Source organism: Pristis pectinata, chromosome 8 (assembly GCF_009764475.1).
Source record: "Pristis pectinata isolate sPriPec2 chromosome 8, sPriPec2.1.pri, whole genome shotgun sequence".
NCBI lineage: Eukaryota > Metazoa > Chordata > Chondrichthyes > Rhinopristiformes > Pristidae > Pristis > Pristis pectinata.
The window spans coordinates 43,770,144-43,785,847 of record NC_067412.1 but is presented as its reverse complement, the minus strand read 5'-3'; the positions used below and the strand labels follow the sequence as shown (position 1 = coordinate 43,785,847).

Below are 15,704 nucleotides of genomic sequence, written 5' to 3'. Positions count from 1 at the left end.
TGATGGAAATGTTGGGAGAAAAAAAATGGGTTAGTGTTGGATTAGGGTAAATGGGTACTTGAAGGTCAGTGTGGACTCAGTGAGCAAAGAATTCTCTTCCATGCTGTATGGTTCTGTGACTGTGAATGTAAATTTGAGCAGATTGCTAACAATAATTAATTCATGTGAACCTACTTGATGCCAGTCCAGATGACGAGACCTACCTCCAACAGTGTAGATTGCAGTTATGATGAGTAGACTAATCACAGCAAGGTACAAGTCCCATTGTAAAGCAAGCTGAATAAAGATAGCTCCAGCATAGATATCAACCTGGTGAAAACACATTCCATGCATGAGATACAGGACATTAGCATTAATAAATCACCACAACAAGCTAAAAAATATTTCACTCATTCCAATGGTGCATTGTTTTATATGTTGTCACAGAGTGCCGTGCAATTAAAGCAACGGTCAATGTTCTTAGGGATGCATCCAATCAACAGAAACAAAAAAATGGGAACTGTATAAAACATACTAACACCCATTTTGAACTATTGGAGTCAAAATCTACTGACTAGGGTGTTGCAGAAATGCGAGCACATTGCATGTAATCACAATTGAACATGGTAGTCCTTATTTTCTAGACACCTTAAGGTTTCAGAATGGTATCCGCTGCAGGTGCTCTGTGGGTAAAAGGGTCAGCATGTACATGCTCATCCATTAGCTACAGGCTGAGACGCCAGATCATGATGCTAATTAACACATGCCTCTGATTTAATGCCAAGCTCCACCTTCCAGCCTAGACCCTTTACCAATCTCCCATAGACCCACCTACTACACATTGTTGCTAGTTTTCTACATCTGTTTGTTGCTTGTTCAATTTTTGCTGCAGGCATTGAAGTAGATTTTTGACAATCTAAATGCTGGTGCACAGATGTGATACACCTAGACATTTAGGATGCAAACAAGACATTCCCCTTGACATTGAGCAGTGGTTTGGTAAATGAGCAGAGGCCAAGAAGAATAGGACAAGCTACTGGAAGAGGAAGGAGCAGAAGACAAAGGAGGTTTCTCATTCTTCTTGGTGGATTTAGGGAGAAGATCTATTGGAGAATATGTTCCTGTAATGCTGCAATGTATTCCAAAGTCTGATAACTGCAGTCTTCATCACCGACTTTGGTGTACCGTAATAGGTTGAGGGAGTTTGTTTGTGTGACACAGCATCATGTGTGACTCTGATGGGCAAACAGAGGGAGGGAGCCGGTTCTGCTTTGGATACGCCAAGCCCCAAGCTCTCTGCAAAGCACTGTACTAAGTTGGTGTTTGACTTCTTTCTGCTCCTTTCCAGTGGTTTCCCCAGTACACCATCAGTCTTTCACAGTCTGGCCCAGCCTTCAGTTGAGGCTCCAGCAGAAGAATAAATATGGGATGTGAGCTGGCACTACATAGTCCGTTTTCTGGTCCTGGCTGTGTACAGATCCCACCACTCTCCGAGTTAATGAGTCTATCTGAGCTGGTGGTGGCTGCTGTTAAGTCAACTTACAATCAGATTCGTGCACTTACTGCTCAGCCTGGAAAGGTGGCAGTTTGTGAGGATCGGAAATGGGAAAAGCATAGAGGTGATAAAGATAGGGTGGAAAGGGAGAAGTAGGTTTTACCATCAGCAGCTTCTCAGTCAGAAGGAGATGTGAAATGAGACAGAAGTGGGGAAGATTAGATATATTCAGGTACATTCTTCTCTAACAGCTTTGGTAATGGCAGAGGCAGTTAAAGCACCCAGGCAGGCATCTCCTCCTGTTAGTTCTTGCTGCCTCTGCTTGTGCTCCACCTTCTCCAGCAGGAGGGAGGGAGCGTATCAGTGACTGTCATGCAACCTGTGTGGGTGATGCCACTGTTCTAATTGAATCACTGGCTGTATGTGTGTGAGGCAGGGTGTGGGATTGGGACTTGCATTTGGTGCACAGGGTGAGGTGAAATATTTGAGCTCTGTTCCAAGTGGTAGAATGTGGTGAATGGGCAATGTCTCAGGCAAACTGTACGGCAGCATGTTTGAAAAGGCATTTGTTTTCCTTGATCACTTGTCTGAGGTCATTAAACATCCACATTCTTCAAGCAATACACCTGGCTAACTGTTTGCCTCTGCCTCCAGAGCAGGAGGCTTCTCCCTGGGTAAAGGGTACCTCCTCCATCCTGCCCCTTCCATTCAGAGTCTGAACACTGGGTTTGAAAACCTTCATGTCTGCACTCTCACCTAGTTCCCTGTTGCTGCACAGCACTGCATTCCCAATGATTGTAACATCTCCTGCAGGCACAATACATCTTCCATAGCTTTAACTGTGCTGGTTAGGAACCATACAGAGCACCATGAAAGGTACAGGGAACCTTGCCTGCACACAGAAAATAAAGTTGTCACACTGCCTGCATTCCACTGAATGGGCAGCTGTTAACTTAGCATCACAATCTCTGCACCATGTAGAGCTAACCAATTTAAGCAATGATCATCACATCATTGAACTGCAGTGTGGCACTGGATAGCGGTGGGTTGGAGCTACGATAATGTGAGGGTGCTTGTATAGTTCTAATAGGTTGCATTTAGACTGTACAGGAGTACAGTAACTACTTTGGGGTTATAACGAGGGTATGGGGGGTAGAAATCTAGATGTGAGAAAAATAGGATGTGCAAGGTGTTGCATTTTGGAAAGTCAAATCCGGGTAGGACATTCACAGTGAACGGCAGGGCCCTGGGGAGTGTTGTGGAACAGAGGGTCCTTGGAGTACAAGTACATAGATCCCTGAAAGTGGAGTCACAGGTAGACAGGATGGTGAAGAAGGCTCTTGGCATGCTGGCCTTCACAGTCAGGGGATTGAGTATAAAAGTTGAGAGATCATAGTGTGGTTGTACAGAACACTGGTGAGACCACACTTGGGGTATTGTGTTCAGCTTTGGTTGCCCTGCCATAGGAAAGATGTTATTAAACTGGAAATTGTGCAGAAAAGATTTACAAGGATGTTGCCAGGATTTTAGGGACTTTTATAGGGAGAGTTTGGACAGGCTGGGACCTTATTCCTTGGCACATAGGAGACTGAGAGGTGATCTTATAGCAGTGTATAAAATCATGAGGGGCATAGATAGGGTGAATGCATTCAGTCTTTTTCCCAGGATTGGGGAATCAAGAACTGGAGGGCGTAGGTTTAAGGTGAGAGGGGAAAAATTCAATAGGAACCTGAGGGACCACTTTTTTACGCAAAGGGTGGTATGTATATGGAATGACCTGCCAGAGGAAGTGATTGAGGCAGGTACAATAATAACTTTTAAAAGACAGTTGGACAGGTGCATGGATAGGAAAGGTTTAGAAGGTTATGGGCCAATTGCTGGCAAATGAGACTAGCTTGAATAGGGCATCTTGGTTGGCATGAACCAGTTGAACAAAACGGCCTGTTTCTGTGCTGTGTAACTCTACGACTTGTTACAGATCAGGTTGCTATTTGGTGAATCTCCCTTTAAAATATAGTACAGTAGAGTAGTAGTAGTAGTGTGTGTGTGTGTGTGTGTGTGTGTGTGTGTGTGTGTGTGTGTTGTTGTCACGACAACAAGATTACAATGTGCTGAGAGAGAGAAAAAAAGTTGGTAGCACTGACTGCCAGTCTCTGTATTTACGAGTGAAGCACAATCGTTGTGACTGTCACCTCACAATCCATGTATGTATTTTTGGAGCAATCTGTGGAGTCCACTTTGTCGTTAACCTGTACCAGAAATCAGGTATATCTGTGGACGGCCATGTATTGAGTGCCCTTGAAGTGGCAGATATCTCTGACTAAAAACAATAGAGTTCTTTGGCGATTGAGGTGTTGTATTGGTTCCATTGTGGAACTTGTGGAATTCGTAAACTCCTCTCTACATTCTCTCTACATCCTAACATGGTTTTCAACGTCTTAACGTTTTGCTTTGTGACTTGCTGAACTGAACTTTAAGAACTGTTCCTAGACTTGGGGTTTGGGAACCTGCCACACACACACTTCAGGATATTTTGGGGTCAATGTCTGATATCTAACATTTTTATTTCTGTTATTATAAGCAGTTATTAATAAATAGATTCTAACATTTAAACATTGTTCGTTGTGTCTCTATTGTTGCTGGTACGTAACATTTGGACTTTAGCAAGGCCTTTGACAATTTTCCACATGCCAGGCTGGTCTGGAAGATAAGGTCCCATGAAATTCAAGGAGAGCTAGTTAGGTGGATTCAAAATTGTCTTGGAGGTAGGAAGCAGAGGGTGGTGGTTGAGGGTTGTTTCTCGGAATGGAAGCCTGTGACTAGTTGGAGCTCTTGTTATTTGTTATTTATATAAATTATTTGGATGCGAATGCACAAGGCTTGGTCAGTAAGTTTGCAGATAACACGAAATTAGGAGGTGTTGTTGACAGTGAAGAAGGTTATTGTAGATTACCGGGGAATCTTGATCAGTTAGGCAAGTGGGCTGAGGAATGGCAAATGGACTTCAATACACATCAGTGTGAGGTGATGCATTTTGGAAAGTCAAACCAGCATAGGACTTATACTATGAAGGGTATGGCACTAGAGAGTGTAATGGAACAGAGGGACCGAGGTGTACAAGTGCATAGTTCATTGAAAGTGGCATCACATGTAGACAGGGTGGTGAAAAAGACGTTTAGCATACTGGCCTTCATCAGTCAGGGCACAGAGTATAGGAGTTGACATAGTATGTTGTTATTGTATAAGTCGTTGGTGAGGCCACACTTGGAGTACTGTGTACAGTTTTGGTCACCCTGTTATCGGAAACACATTGTTAAACCAGATAGAGTGCAGAAAAGATTGACAAGGACTAGAGTGCCTGAGTTATAGACAGAGGTTGGCCAGGCCAGGTCTTTATTCCTTGGAATAAAGAGGAGGGGGCGACCTTATAGAAATGTTTAAAATTATGAGAAACATAAATAAGGTGGACATTAACAGTCTTTTCCCCAGGGTAGGGGAGTCCCAAGCTAGTGGGCATAGATTTAGAGTGAGAGGGGAAAGATTTAAAATGGACTTGAGGGGCAACTATTCATGCATAGAGTGATGAGCATATGGAACAAGCTGCCAGAGGAGGTAGTTGAGGCAGGTACAATAGCATCATTTAAGAAGCACTTGGATAGGTAAATGGAGGGGCAGGGCTTAGAGGGATATGGGCCAAACACAGGAAATTGGGACTAGCTGTATGGGCACCATGGTTGGCGTGGACTGGTTGGGCCAAAGGGCCTGTATCTGTGCTGTATTGCTCTATGAGTCTATGACTCTAAGATTTTATGAGTTAACTATGTAAGTAGTGGACAATTAGGCCCACATTCATCAGTGGAAACTTCAGTGAAACGTGTAGAGTTACACTGAATCACTCACATACACTTCAGGATTTCCACATTAAACCATACATAAACATCCTGAATTTTATGTCAATTTCACTGAGAGATGATGGCGAACATTGGTAGTTTCACCATCAACACCACAGCAAAATCCAGGCCCATAATTGCACATTTAACACTGGGAGCTGAGGACAATTTTCTACCCAATCTGTCCAAGTTGCATATGGAGAGGAATCCAGTGCATTGGAATTACAAAAAGTGCAAAGTGTGTCGAGGCAGTTGTTTAGTGACCTTGCTTTAATGTCAGAAACCAGATTACAGGATATTTAGCTGAATTGAAAAGTTGTTTAGCAACAGAAGCTGGTGATAAAAGGAGCCACTTATCCTTTTATCTGTTGTGGTGCCATTTTTTCCATGATATTCCACAGGTCTACAGCTATTTCTTCAGATCTCAGTCTCCTGAATTCCTATTTTGGGTGATAGAAGGGATTCTTTAAAGGAAGCTATTTTACTCCTTCTCTGTTGATACCTGTGCAGCTGCTCAGCAGGATAATTGTGTCCCCAGAGATCAGCTCTAATACTTCTGTGAAGCTGAGACATTTTACAAGTTAAAGGCATAATCTGAAAGCTAGCGGTTGTTGTTCTTCCCAATGCCCTGGCCTGTCAGCAGAACATGTTTACAGAGTGTGTACAAGGTATGAGAACCCCAGACAAAACCAGAAGATCACATTCCTCCCAGTAGCCTTGTGTAGTGCTTCTCTTGCTGACTCTTTCTGCAGATCGTAGATCTGATAGAGCAGTTGTTGTTTCCAATGTGGATTAAGTTTTGCTTGATTGTTTTTCTGCTCAGTTGCTCAATGTGTCAACAGGCTCTATGTGGGCGCTCAGTGTGTCGCTGACGCCGGCGGTGTGAACCACAGTGCTCATGAGGGGAACCTTTCTGCCGTGATTCCCACTGCACTGGGCACCCTCACCCAACTCCTGCTGGTACCAAAGGTGAGCTTTTCCGCCTGGAATGGAATCTATCAACTGTTATAGGATAACCTAGCTAGCTTCATCTGAAGCCAAGATTTAACCTCTTGTCTATATATTAGTTAAGTATCCATGTATGAGGGGACATCACCTCTCGATCATTATCCCACACTTCCAACCCTCCCATCCCTAATCACAGCCTTCCTGTCTAGGAGTCAGCTGGTCGTCTTCCTGAGCCTTATTACCTACACTCCAGGGTTCGAATATTTGCGCTTGTACTTCTCAGATTGACAAGACATGCAATTTGTGGAAGATACGTTCTGGATCTGGTGACTTCTCTCCAAATTATCTTCACCAAAACCCTGGACAAATTTCTAGCCAAATAACATTAGGGACATCTCCTCACCTTCTCCTTCTGTCAGGTGTTTCACAATTCCCTTTCCTAGTTCTTCCCAATGCCCTGGCCTATCAGCAGAATACGTTTACAGAGTGTGTGCAAGGTATGAGAACCCCAGACAAAACCAGAAGACCACATTCCTCCCAGTAGCCTTGTGTAGTGTTTCTCTTGCTGACTCCTTCTACAGACCATAGAGCTGATAAATCCCACAGTCACTGTGCTGTGCTGCTTCCCCCGAGTGGCAGATCTTATAAAGTGGAGTAAAGCCTTTGCAAGTTATCTTCCAGATGGAGATTTAAGTAGTAATAATAGGAATTGGCTCAGTCTCCCACAGACACTCTGTCAGACTACCACAATTCCAAGAGGCTCCACTGGAGAGGGTCCAAGAGAAAGTAGCAAACATTTGCTTGCAATGACTCTGTTTCTTATGGGATCTTTCATACAGACCTGTAAGGATTGAAAGGTTCCACCTGCTCCTTAGAAAATCAAAGATATCAGGAGCCAGCTACAAGAATGGACTGAGGACCAGAGGTCCCCGGTTCTAAGAGGTCCTGATTCCCAGATCTAATGGGGGCCTGGAGGTTGGTGTGTGAAGAGGGATGTGAAGTATCAGCATCTGTACTGAGAGGTCAGGAATGACCTGACTGGAGAGAAAAGCTCTCATTTGGATGATGCCTTTCACATCCCTTTCAGGATATCCTGTCCAAAGTAACAATTTTAGTGCAATGGCGTCTTTAATGTAGGAAAAGCAGCAGAGGATGTGACATTGACCAGTTATTTGACAACATTGACCTAACGATGATAACATTGTTTGTGGAGTGCTAATCACTGAGCAAGGTGCTGGGGATAATCCACCACTCTTCCCTGAAATAGTGCCATGCTCTGGGATCCTTTATATCCGCCTGAGCGAGCAGACGGTTTCACAGCTCATCGGAAATACAGCCGCTCTAACACTTGCAACACCCCCCAGTACTGCACACATACATCAGGCTAGGTCCTGTGCTCAGGTCTCCTGAGTGAACAACCTTCTGACTCAGGAAAGTGTGATCACCTGGTTACCTGGGTGGAAATGAGCTGCCTCTAGAACATAGAAATATAGAAAAACTACAGCTCAATTCAGGCCCTTCGTCCCACAAAGCTGTGTCGAACATATTCCTACTCTAGAAATTACTAGGCTTACCCATATCCCTCTATTTTATTCAGCTCCATGTACCTATCTAACAGTCTCTTGGAAGACCCTATCGTATCTGCCTCCACCACCATTTCCGGCAGCCCATTCCACGCACTCACCACTCTCTGAGTAAAAAACTTACCCCTGACATCTCCTCTATATCTACTCCCCAGCACCTTAAACCAATGCCCTCTCATGGCCACCATTTCAGCCCTGGGGAAAAGCCTCTGACTATCTACCTGATCAATACCTCTCATCACCTTATACACCTCTATCAGGTCCCCCCTTATCCTCCGTCTCTTCAAGGGGAAAAGGCTGAGTTCCCTCAGCCTGCTTTCATAAGGCATGCTCTGCATTCCAGGCAGCATCCTTGTAAATCTCCTCTGTACCCCCTCTATGGCTTCCACATCTTTTCTGTAGTGAGGCAACCAGAACTGAGCACAATACTCTAAGTGGGGTCTGACCAGGGACCTACATAGCTGCAACAATACCTCTCAGCTCCTAAACTCAATTCCCTGAACCTAAAAACTGGACTTTTGCCACATTGTGGTCCATCCATTTTCAGAACCATTCTACAATTATTTTTGAACGGGTCCTGTTATCATTGTATTCATTTGTTTCCAGGTTTGAGGTTTATTAGAAACACTGTACCAAGATCTTGTTCAGGATATAATATGAACAAGGAATGCAAGGTCCTGAGACAATATTATTGTGAAAGGGCCAATGGGGAAACGGAACTGGAGGCAGACAACTGCTAGAACATTGCAAGACATCTTAGCTATATTTCAAATGTAAATGAGGTTTCTTCCAATTTTCCAAAATGACCATGGATCTTTGAGAAAACCACCTTGGAAATTCTTTGCAATGTGTTTGACATCCAATGTTGTGAATGATGCAGTTCTTTGGGATTGTAGTATACGGAAGGATACAAAGTGGTTCTGGGTGTTGGAACAAGATAGCAGATAATGATTTGCCATTCTGTTTTATACTCCATCTACTGAGGTCAATGCAATAGGAAACTGGGAAGGTTATAAAACACACAAATTGGGAGAAGGAGTAGGTCATTTGGCCCACAAGCATGTTTTACCATTCAATAAGGTCATTGGCCAACTGACTGTAATCACAACTGTAATTTCCATCTACCCTGGTAACTTCTCACCCACCTTGCTTATCAAGTATGATTCCATTACTCTTTGAGGAAGAGAGTTCAAAGAAACATTATCATCTCAGAAAAAAGTCACCTCTTCTCTGTCTAAAATGCGCAAACCCATATTTTTAAACAGTTCCGGCTTCTCCCACAAGAGGAAATGTCCTCTCTACATGCACCCACTCAAGGCCTCTCAGGATCTTACATGTTTCATCAACTTCCCTCTCGCTCTCAACACCAGTGGATACAAGCCCAGCCTGTCCAACTTTTCCCATAAGCCAACTTGACCATTCGCATAAACCTTCTGTGATCTGCCTCCAATGGATTGGCTTCCTTCCTTAAATAAAGAATACTGTCCTCAGTACTCCAGATCTAGTCTTACCAATGCCCTATGTACCTGAAATATAACCTCTCTACTTTGGTATTCAATTCCAAGAACAATAAACAAAAACCTTCTGTTGATGGCAGATGAATGCATGGCTGAGGAGTTGGTGCAGGGGCCGAGGTTTTAGATTTTTGGATCATTGAGATCTCTTCTGGGGAAGGTGGGACCTGTACAGAATCGATGGGTTACACTTGAACTTGAGGGGGACCAATATCCTTGCAGGCAGGTTTGCTAGGGCATGGTTCAGGAGGGTTTAAACTAGTTTGCAAGGGGAATGGGGACCAGAGAGGTAGGTCAGAGAAAGAAGTGGATGGGGAAAAGTCAGATCTAACATGTAGAGAGGCTTTGAGGAAGGAGAAGCAGAGTACAGAGTATAAAAGTAGAAAGGTGGATGGGCTAAAGTGTATTTACTTAAATACAAGAAGCATCAGGAATAAGGGTGATGAACTGAGAGCTTGGATAATACATGGAACTATGATATTGTGGCTCTTGCAGAGACTTGTCTGTCACCAGGGCAGGAATAGATACTGAATATTCCTGGATTTCAGTGTTTTAAAAGGGATAGGGAGGGGGGGGAGAAGAGGAGGAAGGGTGGCATTACTGGTCAGGGATACTATTACAGCTGCAGAGAGGGTGGATAATGTAGAAGGATCCTCTCTAGAGTCAGTATGGGTGGAAGTCAGGAACAAGAAAGGAGCAGTTACTCTACCGGGAATATTCGAAAGGCCCCCCACCACCCCCCCCCCCCCCCGGTAACAGCAAGGATACTGAGGAGCAGATTGAGAGGCAGATTTTGGAAAGGTGCAAGAATAACAGGGTTGTAATCGTGGGAGACTTCAACTTCCCAAATATTGATTGGCACCTGCTTAGTACCAAAGGTTTAGATGAGGCAGAGTTTGTTAAGTGTGTTCAGGATGGATTCCTGTCACAGTATGTTGACAGGCCGACTAGAGGGAATGCCATATTAGATCTAGTATTAGGTAATGAACTGGGTCAGGCGACAGATCTCTCAGTGGGTGAGCATTTGGGTGACAGTGACCACCGCTCCCTAACCTTCAGCATTGTCATGGACAAGAATAGGAGCAAAGAGGACAGGAACATATTTAATTGGGGAAGGGCAAATTATGAGGCCATAAGGCTAGAAGTGGCGAATGTAAATTAGGATGACATTTTTGAAGGTAAATGTACAATGGAGATGTGGTCGTTGTTCAGGGATAAATTTGTCCCAGTAAGGCAGAGAAGGAATGGCAGGGTGAAGGAACCATGGGTGACAAGAGAGGTGGAACAACTAGTTAGGAGTAAGAAGGCTGCATACATAAGGTGTAGGCAGCAAGGATCAAATAGGTCTCTTGAGGAATGTAGGGTAGCAAGGAAGGAACTTAAGAAGGGGCTGAGGAGAGCAAGAAGGGGATATGAAAAGGCTTTGGCAAGTAGAGTTAAGGAGAATCTCAAGGCTTTTTTCACGTACGTGAAGAGCAGAAGGATGATGAGAGTTAAGGTAGGGCCGATTAGAGGCAAAGGTGGGAAGATGTGCCTGGAAGCTGTGGAAGTGGGTGAGGTTCTCAATGAATACTTCTCTTCAGTATTCACCAAAGAGAGGGGCCTTGATGACGCTGAGGACAGTGCTGGTAAGGTTAATGTTCTAGAGCATGTAGATATCAAGAGGGAGGATGTGTTGGAGTTGTTAGAAAATATTAGGACAGATAAGTCCCCGGGGCCTGACGAAATATTCCCCAGGCTGCTCCGCGAGGCAAGGGAGGAGATTGCTGGACCATTGGCTGGGATCTTTGAGTCCTCGTTGTCCATGGGAATGGTACCGGAGGATTGGAGGGTGGCAAATTTTGGCCCCTTATTCAAAAAAGGTAGTAGGGATAGTCCAGGGAATTATAGACCAGTGAGCCTCATGCCTGTGGTGGGCAAGCTGTTGGAAAGGATTCTTAGAGATAGGATCTATGGGCATTTAGAGAATCATGGTCCGATCAGGGACAGCCAGCATGGCTTTGTGAAGGGCAGATCATGTCTCACAAGCCTGATAGGGTTCTTTGAGGAGGTGACCAGGCAGATTGATGAGGGTAGTGCAGTAGATGTGGTCTACATGGATTTTAGTAAGGCATTTGACAAGGTTCCACATGGTAGACTTCTTCAGAAGGTCAGAGGACATGGGATCCAGGGAGGCTTGGCCATGTAGATTCAGAATTGGCTTGCCTGTAGAAAGAAGAGGGTTGTGGTGGAGGGAGTTCATTCAGATTGGAGGGCTGTGACCAGTGGTGTCCCACAAGGATCGGTTCTGGGACCTCTATTTTTGTGATTTTTATTAATGATTTAGATGAAGGGGTAGATGGGTGGGTTGGCAAGTTTGCAGACGACACAAAGGTTGGTGGTGTTGTGGATAGTGTGGAGGACTGTCGAAGATTGCAGAGGGACATTGATAGGATGCAGACCTGGGCTGACAAGTGGCAGATGGAGTTCAATCCGGAGAAGTGTGAGGTGGTACACTTTGGAAGGACAAACTCCAAGGCGGAGTACAAGGTTAATGGTAGGATTCTGCATAGTGTGGAGGAGCAGAGGGATCTGGGAGTTCATATCCACAGATCCCTGAAAGTTGCATCACAGGTGGATAAGGTAGTTAAGAAAGCTTATGGGATGTTAGCTTTCATAAGTCGTGGTATTAAGTTTATGAGCCTCGAGGTAATGATGCAGCTCTACAAAAGTTCTGGTTAGACCACACTTAGAGTACTGTGTTCAGTTCTGGTTGCCTCATTATAGGAAGGATGTGGAAGTGTTGGTGCAGAGGAGATTTACCAGGATGCTGCCTGGTTTAGAGAGTATGCATTATGAGGAGAGACTAAGAGAGCTAGGGCTTTACTCTTTGGAGAGAAGGAGGATGAGAGGAGACATGATAGAGGTGTACAAAATATTAAGAGGAATAGATAGAGTGGACAGCCAGCACCTCTTTCCCAGGGCACCAATGCTCAATACAAGAGGGCATGGCTTTAAATTAATGGGTGGGAGGTTCAAGGGAGATATCAGAGGGAGGTTTTTTACCTAGAGAGTGGTTGGGGCATGGAATGCGCTGCCTGGGGTGGTGGTGGAGGCAGGTACATTGGTCAAATTCAAGAGATTGCTAGATAAGCATATGGAGGAATTTTAAACAGAGGGATATGTGAGAGGAAGGGGTTAGATAGTCTTAGGCGAGGTTTAAAGGTCAGCACAACATTGTGGGCCAAAGGGCTGTACTGTTCTATGATTCTATGACTTTCCTAACTATTTGCTGCACCTTGCATAACTGCATACTAGCCTTTTGAGGCACCCAGTTCCTCTGCTTCTCAGAGCTCTGCAATCTCTCACCATTTCGATAATATGCGTTATAACATTTTTCCTGCTAAATTTGACAATTTCACATTTTCACATGCTACTTCAATGAACTCCAAAAAAAATGGTCAAACAGGATTTCCCTTTCCATGTTGTCTTTACCTGATTGCTTTGAATTTTCCAAAGTGCCCTGCTGTAACATCTTTAATAACAGCTTCAAATGTTTTTGGTATAACAGATAATAAGTTCACTAGCCTGTAGTTTCTTGCTTTCTGTCTCCCCCGCCCCCACCCCCCACCGCCCCCTACCTTTTGAAAAGAAAGAGTGACACTTGCTATTTTGCAATCTAATGAAACCTTCCCTGAATCTAGGAAATTTTGGAAAATTAATGCCAACACACCAACTATCTCACTGGCCGCTCTGTTTTAAACTCTAAGATGAAGTCCATCAAAACTGACTGCTGGTTCCCCAGCACATTTTCTGCATTAGGCATGGACTAGTTTTATCATCAGTGCACTGGGGAAGTTATGAAGAAGGAAGCAGTGTATTGGGATTGGATGCTGAGCAATTCCGCCTATGGTGTGCTAGAATTATAAAAGCCACAGTATTATGATTTGGGATGGTGCAATAGGCATCCAGTTTGTCAAGTTATTACAGTGTGGTGTGCACCAGAAACCAAACCTGCATTTTCCCACTCATTCAATTCATATTTCAGTGGAAATTAGTCTAAGCACAGACAACAATGTAGATGGAAATGAATCACAGAAACCTACCGATATCTTTGTGAATATATAGGCAAATAAAGAAAGTGTAGCAATGAGGAAATGAATTCTTTGGCCTCCAAATCGTTTCAGTAAATATTCAGGCATGGTAGTGACCTGCAGGGAAAGAATATTACAGTATGACAAAAATTTGTGATCAGACATTAGTCAGAAGTTTGAAGAGAAACGCAATGCACCTCCCTGCACTTAGGACAGCAGACAATCTTGCTCAGGTTGTTCTGAAATAAAACCAGAAAATAAACAAAATACCCTGCTCTGGTAAGGACGGCATTCCATTCTCCCAGTCCCTCCATCTCTGTTGTATCTGCTCCAGTGACAAAACTTTCCACACGGGTGCCTCAAAAATATCCTCCTTCTTCCTGAGCTGAGGCTTCCCTTCTACAATAGTTGACAGCCCCTGACCATAACTCATCTATGTCTCACACTTCCCTCTCCTCTGGAAAAGAACAAGGATGGAGTTCCCTGGTCCTCATCTTCCACTCCACCAGCCTCCACATTCAACAGATTATCCTTTGCAATTTCTGCCACCTTCACTGAGATTCCACCACCTGACACATCTTCCCCTCCCCTTTCAGCATTCTGAAAGGATCATTCCCTTCACAATTCCCTAGTCCGCTCTTTCATTCCCACCAATCTCTCCCTGCCTTGGCACTTTGCCATGCAACTGCAGGAGATTCAACATCTGTCCATTCATCTCTTCCCTTTCCACCATCAAAGTATTCAAAGTGTCCTTCCAAGGAAGCATAGAATCACTGGCACCTCATCCAGTCTACTGTACTTCATTCAGTATGGTCTTCTCATCATTGGAGAAACCAAGTGCCAATTGGGCTGACCACTTTGTACAGCATCTGTGTTCAGTCTGTGGAGGTGATCCTGATCTTCCAGTTACACACCAGAGCACAAGGAAACAGAAGCAGGAGTGGGCCACTCAGCCCTTCTAGCCTGCTCCCCATTCAATATGATCAGGACTGATCTACCCCAGGCCGCAAATCCTCCTCTGTACCAGTTACACATAGTCCTCAATATGCCAATCTTTCAAAAACATCGATCTCTACCTTAAATACTTCCAGTGGTTCAGCCTCCACAATCCTCTGGGATAGAGAATTCCAAAGATTCAATACTCTTTGCACCTCAGTTTTGAATATCTGCCCTCTTGAATGACTGCTCTATAAACTATGTCCCCTCCTTTGAGAGCCCTTCACCAGTGGAAATATTTTAACATCTACTCTGTCAGGTCCCTCAGGTTCTTATGTTTCAATAAGATCACCCCCTTTCTAAATTGCAAAGAATATAGATCTAACTTTTTTAGCTGCTCATGATAGGACAACCCTCTCATCCCAGGATTTGTCCTCTTCTGGACTGCTTCCAATGCTAGTACATCCTTTCTTAAATAAAGAAACCAAACTGTGCCAGGACTCCTCACCAGTACCCTGTACAATTGCAGCAAAACTTCAACCCTCTTACAATAAAGGACAATTTGCCACTTGCCTTCCTAATTGCTTGCTGCACCTGTCTGCTAACTTCTTGTGATTCATGTATGAACACCAAGGTCTGTCTGTACTCTACTTATTTTACAACGTCTCTCCAATTGAATGATAACCTGCCTTTTGGTTCTTTCAACTGAAGTGCACAACTTCATATTTTCCCACAATAATCTTAATTTCCCAGACTTTTGCCCTGTTGTAGAGTTACCATATCTTCACTGCAGAATATCCTCACCTGTGACAATTGCCTGTTATTTTATTCTCCATTATACTCACACTCTGACTTATCTATCTGTAGCCTCCTGCAGGTAACAATCCACACAAACTTGCGGAACAGCCCCTCAATTTCCATCTCAGCAAATTGCAGCTTTCCGGACTCTGTATCTTTAAATTGCTTTACATGTTTACTTCAGAACTGACTAGTTCTGCTGTATGTCATCCATAATATTGTCCCAGTTGTTCTCTCTCCACCAGCACAGCCTGACTGCTGGACACATTCCACAGTTCTGCATTTTGCAGCCATCACTTTCCTTTGTTTGTGTTCTTTCTAACTGTCTTCATTTACCTATCATCTGATACCTTCACCAACAGCAGATCTCCATGGCAACCCTGGTCTCAGACAATCAGAGATATTCTCTTTGTGGTATTCATCTTTTCCCACCTTCAATGCACTTTGAAAATAACCTGTTTTCCCTCTTTTCCAGTTCCTTTGCTGCG

The 15,704-nt window shown here is 44.1% G+C and overlaps 1 protein-coding gene across 1 annotated transcript in view; it reads right to left on the bottom strand.

The window, feature by feature from the left end:
• The window catches only part of LOC127573846 (sodium/myo-inositol cotransporter 2-like), a 100,991-nt gene that overhangs the window by 65,195 nt on the left and 20,092 nt on the right, over positions 1 to 15,704 (bottom strand). The window contains exons 5-6 of the mRNA XM_052022373.1: positions 13,495 to 13,599; positions 204 to 309 (exon numbers count right to left, since the gene is read on the bottom strand). Of these exons, the coding sequence (XP_051878333.1) occupies positions 204 to 309; positions 13,495 to 13,599 (211 nt within the window). The remainder of the gene's footprint in view (positions 1 to 203; positions 310 to 13,494; positions 13,600 to 15,704) is intronic.